This window comes from Sciurus carolinensis, chromosome 2 (genome assembly GCF_902686445.1).
Source record: "Sciurus carolinensis chromosome 2, mSciCar1.2, whole genome shotgun sequence".
In the NCBI taxonomy this organism is placed as follows: Eukaryota; Metazoa; Chordata; class Mammalia; order Rodentia; family Sciuridae; genus Sciurus; species Sciurus carolinensis.
In genome coordinates, this window is record NC_062214.1 from 124,796,987 (window position 1) to 124,803,266 (window position 6,280).

The following is a 6,280-nucleotide window of genomic DNA, read 5'->3' on the forward strand; positions in this document are numbered from 1 at the left end:
ATTGGATTAAAAAGAAAGATCCCACAATATGTTGCCTGCAAGAGACTCACCTCATAGAAAGAGATACCCATAGACTAAAGGTGAAAGGATGGGGAAAAACATACCATGCACATAGACTCAGCAAAAAAGCTGGAGTATCCATCCTCATTTCAGATAATGTGGACTTCAAGCCAATGTTAGTCAGAAGGGATAAAGAAGGACATTTCATACTGCTTAAGGGAAGCATAAATCAGCAAGATATAACAATCATAAACATTTATGCCCCAAACAGTGTCTCATCCATGTATGTTAAACAAATCCTTCTCAATTTTAGAAACCAAATAGACCATAACACAATAAAACTAGGTGATTTTAACATGCCTCTATCACCACTGGACAGATCTTCCAAACAAAAATTGAACAAAGAAACCATAGATCTCAATAACACAATCAATAATTAGGACTTAACAGACATTTATAGAATATACCATCCAACCAAGAGTGAGTACACTTTCTTCTCAGCAGCACATGGATTCTTCTCTAAAATAGACCATATATTATGCCACAAAGCTAAGGTAAGCAAATACAAGAAGATAGAGACACTACCTTGTATTCTATCAGATCATAATGGATTGAAGTTAGAAATAAATGAAAGAGTAAAAAACAGAAACTACTCCAACACCTGGAGATTAAACAATATGCTATTATATGATGAATGAATAACAGAAGATATTAGGAAGGAAATTAAAAAATTCTTAGAGGTAAACGAGAACAAAGAAACATGATATCAAAATCTCTGGGACACTATGAAAGCAGTACTTAGAGGAAAATTTAGTTCATGGAGTGCATTTAATAAAAGAAGTAAAACTCAACAAATAAAGGACCTAACAGTACAGCTCAAAGTCCTAGAAAAAGAAGAACAGACCAAGACCAAAAATAGTAGAAGACAGGAAATAGTTAAACTCAGAGCTGAAATCAACAAAATTGAAACAAGGAGCAATACAAAAAATTGACAAAATAAATAGTTGGTTCTTCGAAAAAATAAACAAAATTGATAAACCTTTAGCCACACTAACAAAGAGAAGATGAGAGAAAACCCAAATCACTAAAATTCGGAATGAACAAGGAAATATCACAACAGACACGACTGAAATACAAAACATAATTAGAAGCTATTTTGAAAACCTATACTCCAACAAAATAGAAAATTTTGAAGACATCAACAAGTTTCTAGAGACATATGAATTGCCTAAACTGAACGAGGAAGACATACATAATTTAAATAGACCAATTTCAAGTAATGAAATAGAAGAAGTCATCAATAGCCTACCAACAAAGAAAAGTCCAGGACCAGATGGGTTCTCAGCCAAATTCTACAAAACCTTTAAAGAAGAGCTCATTCCAATACTTCTCAAAGTATTCCATAAAATAGAAGAGGAGGGAACCCTCCCAAACTCATTCTATGAAGCCAATATTACCCTGATACCTAAACCAGACAGAGACACATTGAGGAAAGAAAATTTCAGACCAATATCCTTAATGAACATTGACGCAAAAATTCTCAACAAAATTTTAGCAAATCTCATACAAAAACATATTAAAAAGATAGTGCACCATGATCAAGTGGGTTTCATCCCAGGGATGCAAGGTTGGTTCAACATCAGGAAATCAATAAATGTCATTCACCATATCAATAGACTTAAAGTCAAGAATCACATGATTATTTCGATAGATGCAGAGAAAGCATTTGATAAAATACAGCACCCCTTCATGCTCAAAACACTAGAAAAATAGGGATAGTGGGAACATTCCTTAACATTGTAAAGGTCATCTATGCTAAGCCCATGGCTAATATCATTCTAAATGGTGAAAAACTGAAAGCATTCCCTCTAAAAACGGGAACAAGGCAGGAATGCCCTCTTTCAGCACTTCTATTCAATATTGTCCTTGAAACTCTAGCCAGAGCAATTAGACAGACCAAAGAAATTAAAGGGATATGAATAGGAAAAGAAGAACTCAAACTATCCCTATTTGCTGATGATATGATCGTATACTTAGAGGAACCAGGAAATTCCACCAGAAAACTTTTAGATCTCATAAGTGAATTCAGTAAAGTAGCAGGACATAAGATCAATGCACATAAATCTAAGGCATTTTTTTACATAAGCGATGAATCTTCAGAAAGAGAACTTAGGAAAACTACCCCATTCACAATAGCTTCAAAAAAAATAAAATACTTGGTAATCAATCTCACAAGAGAGGTGAAAGACCTCTACAATGAGAACTACAGAACACTAAAGTAAGAAATTAAAGAAAACCTTAGAAGATGGAAAGACCTCCCATGTTCTTGGATAGGAAGAATTAATATTGTCAAAATGGCCATACTACCAAAAGTGCTATACAGATTCAATGCAATTCCAATTAAAATCCCAATGATGTACCTTACAGAAATAGAACAAGCAATCATGAAATTCATCTGGAAGAATAAGAAATCCAGAATAGCTAAAGCAATCCTTCATAGGAAAAATGAAGCAGGGGGTATTGCAATACCAGATCTTCAACTCTACTACAAAGCAATGGTAACAAAAACGGCATGGTATTGGTACCAAAATAGAAAGGTAGATGAATGGTACAGAATAGAGGACACAGACACAAACCCAAATAAATACAATTTTCTCATACTAGACAAAGGGGCCAAAAATATGCAATGGAGAAAAGATAGCCTCTTCAACAAATGGTGCTGGGAGAATTGGAAATCCATATGCAACAGAATGAAACTAAACCCATATCTCTCACCATGCACGAAACTAAACTCAAAATGGATTAAGGATCTCGGAATCAGACCAGAGACCTTGCATCTTATAGAAGAAAAAGTAGGTCCAGAGTTTCAACATGTTGACTTAGGACCAGACTTCCTCAACAGGACTCCCATAGCACAAGAAATAAAAGCAAGAATCAATAACTGGGATAGATTCAAACTAAAAAGCTTTCTCTCAGCAAAGGAAACTATCAGCAATGCAAAGAAAGAGCCTACAGAGTGGGAGAAAATCTTTGCCAATCATACTTCAGACAGAGCACTAATCTCCAGAATCTATAAAGAACTCAAAAAACTCTACACCAAGAATGCAAATAATCCAATCGACAAATGGGCTAAGGAAATGAATAGACACTTCACAGAAGACGATCTACAAGCAATCAACAAACATATGGAAAAATGTTCAACATCTCTAGTAATAAGAGAAATGCAAATCAAAACCACCCTAAGATTCCATCTCACCCCAATTAGAATGGCGATTATCAAGAATACAAACAACAACAGGCGTTGGCGAGGATGTGGGGTGAAAGGTACACTCTTACATTGCTGGTGGGGCTGCAAATTAGTGCAGCCACTCTGGAAAGCAGTGTGGAGACTCCTTAGAAAACTTGGAATGGAACCACCATTTGACCCAGCTATCCCACTCCTTGGCCTATACCCAAAGGACTTAAAATCAGCATATTACAGAGATACAGCCACATCAATGTTCATAGCTGCTCAGTTCACAATAGCCAGATTGTGGAACCAACCTAGATGTCCTTCAATTGATGAATGGATAAAGAAACTGTGGTATATATATATATATACAATGGAATATTACTCAGCCATTAAGAATGATAAAATTATGGCATTTGTAGGCAAATGGATGAAACTGGAGAATATCATGCTAAGTGAGATAAGCCAATCTCAAAAAACCAAAAGACGAATGATATCGCTAATAAGTGGATGATGACACATAATGGGGCGCGGGAGGGGTTAGTGTTAGGGTTAGAGTTAGGATTAGAGTTAGGGTTAGGGAGGGGGGCAAGAATGGAGGAAGGAAGGACTGTATAGAGGGAAAAGAGGGGTGGGAGGGGTGGGGGCGAAGGGAAAATAATAACAGAATGAATGAAACAACATTACCCTATGTAAATTTATGATTACACAAATGGTATGCCTTTACGCCATGTACAGAGAAACAACATGTATCCCATTTGTTTACAATAATAAAAAATAAATAAATAAATAAAAAAGAATATATTCATTCTTAATATGTTTATTCTTATTAAGAATAATTAATTATAATTGTGAATTAATTATGACATAAAGGTTTCAGGACTAAAGTTATTCTTGGCATTTTAATTTGACAGATGCTTAGGGATGTAGACCTTGACATATCTGCATCGAATATACATTTGAAACATATGATTTGTTTATAAGAAGGCTCAGGCCAACTTACCATGGTTATCAAATGGAAACCAAGGTTGTTATTCTGTATTAAGTCAGTAAAGGGTGTTTTAAAGAAAGGGCAACCTGGAAAATAAAGATTTCAAAGTCCATTAGTCCCAGAGAAGAACATTTTAGTTATAGCAGTGGTAACCAAATAAGCTATAGGCAAATCTCTTCAAGGAGATACTCAGGATTTGCTTTGTTGAGAAGAGGCAAAGAACTGTTCCACCCTTCCTCTATAAGAGGATGCAGATTGTTTTGTTTTGTTTTTATCTTTTTTTCTGAAGTTGGTATGCCTGTCAGCAAAGGGTAACTCCTGGCAGTGCACCTCACAGGAGAACATGATGTCTGCTGATGCCTTCGAGACCTTTATCCTTTCAGTGCAGGCTTCTAGTTTCAGCTGCTGCACAGTTCTATTTGCCTGGGCTAAATTATTGGTGCTTGCTGTTTTGATGAACATTTTCAATGGTTATTCTTCCCTGAAATCTGTGGATCTTGGGCCTTTCTCACAGGGACAGGGTCAAGTAAGACATCTTCATACACTCAGCCAGGGCAACACAGTCACAAAAGCAGTAAGACCTTGTGTGGTCCAATGTTTTCAGGTTTTTAGTGGTAGAATGAATCTGCCTCTGGGGACTCCTCTCTAAGGGCTCCTGGAGATGGCTGCACATTCTCCTCCTGTCACTCATCCTCCATCATGTGTTCTACGTGCCAGCTCCCAGTGCCATCACAGGTGCAATGACTGAGTGTAGCAGCAGTTGGTCAAATAGTTTTTGTTCCAATATGCCCAAGTTTGTTTTCAGATTTAATGGTTATCTAATTAAGAGTGGTTAATTCAGAAGGAAGTCTGGGTTGGTGGGACAGCCAGTCATGACACAGAAGTTTGACATGACACACATCAACTCGCTGTATCAGGAAGCCTCTGTTTCCTGTTCTGGTGCAGCAGCAGCTCAGAGCCCAGTATTTCTGCCCTCACCCTGTCAGGCTCCCCTCCCAGTGCAGAGCCCTAAAATTGAAGAAGAAAAAGATACTTTGCATCTAGAGGAAGAACACCAACATGGTGCTGTCCAGGCTGCTGAAGCTGGTCATGGCATCAATGTGGCTGGGTAGGGATGGTCTCTGTGGGAAGGGGCCTCCTCTGAGACCTAGAGACTGGGGAACTGGGTAGCCTTAAAGGGAATTTGGGGAGGAGGGTCAGCAGGGTGTAAAAATACACTTTTTTGTTCCCCACCAATTGTCCCTAAACTTTCTGATTCTGTCCTTTTCCCTTCAGGATCCAGTTTTTCCCAGAAGGTAACTCAGGCCCAGCCAGCCGTGTGGGTACAGGAGAAAGAGGCTGTGAGCCTGCACTGCACCTATGACACCAGTGCTGGAAATTATGATCTACTCTGGTACAAGCAGCCCAGCAGTGGGGAGATGGTCTTCCTTATCCTTCAGAACTCTTACAGCCAGAAAAATGCCACAAAAGGTCGCTACTCACTGATTTTGCAGAAAGCAAGCAAATCCATCCAACTTGTCATACCAGCCTCACAGCTGGGGGACTCAGCGGTGTATTTCTGTGCACTGAGAGATGACACAGTGGGAGAACTGTAGGAGGCAGTCATACAAAAACCCAGGGTATGTCTGAGACACCCACCTGGTGTAGGGACCAAGGCAGAGAATTACCACCCCAGGCAGGATGTGGCCAGGGCTGTGGAAACACTCACTCTGAGGAAACCCTCTCTAGGTTCATAGACCACGTCAGAGTTATCACTAATTGAAGTCAGTCATATTCCTGAATCTTAGGATTGAAGGTTGACACAGAATCTTTGATGAATAGTCACAATAAGTAATTTGCCATTTGGACATTGGATTGAACACCAAAGAATTGGTCAAGGCAGTTCAGAAGCATATGAGTGAAAAATCAGTAAAAATTTGTATGAATTTTTAGATATTCAGAACAATTTGTCCAATAAATATTTATTGATTAAACATGATGTTATAGGCATTGTTTTAAATAAGGAAGACCTTGGAATATTTATGTAATGTTTCCTTTTCCAAAAATTACTATCTTGTTTT

The 6,280-nt window shown here is 38.1% G+C and overlaps 1 gene segment (V, D, J or C); it reads left to right on the plus strand.

Moving 5' to 3' along the window:
• The first annotated feature begins 5,209 nt into the window (after positions 1–5,209).
• On the plus strand, positions 5,210–5,815 carry LOC124976537 (T cell receptor alpha variable 14/delta variable 4-like). The segment is given in 2 exon segments: positions 5,210–5,328; positions 5,496–5,815. Coding segments are annotated over 2 exon segments (369 nt in total).
• Positions 5,816–6,280: the final 465 nt, after the last annotated feature.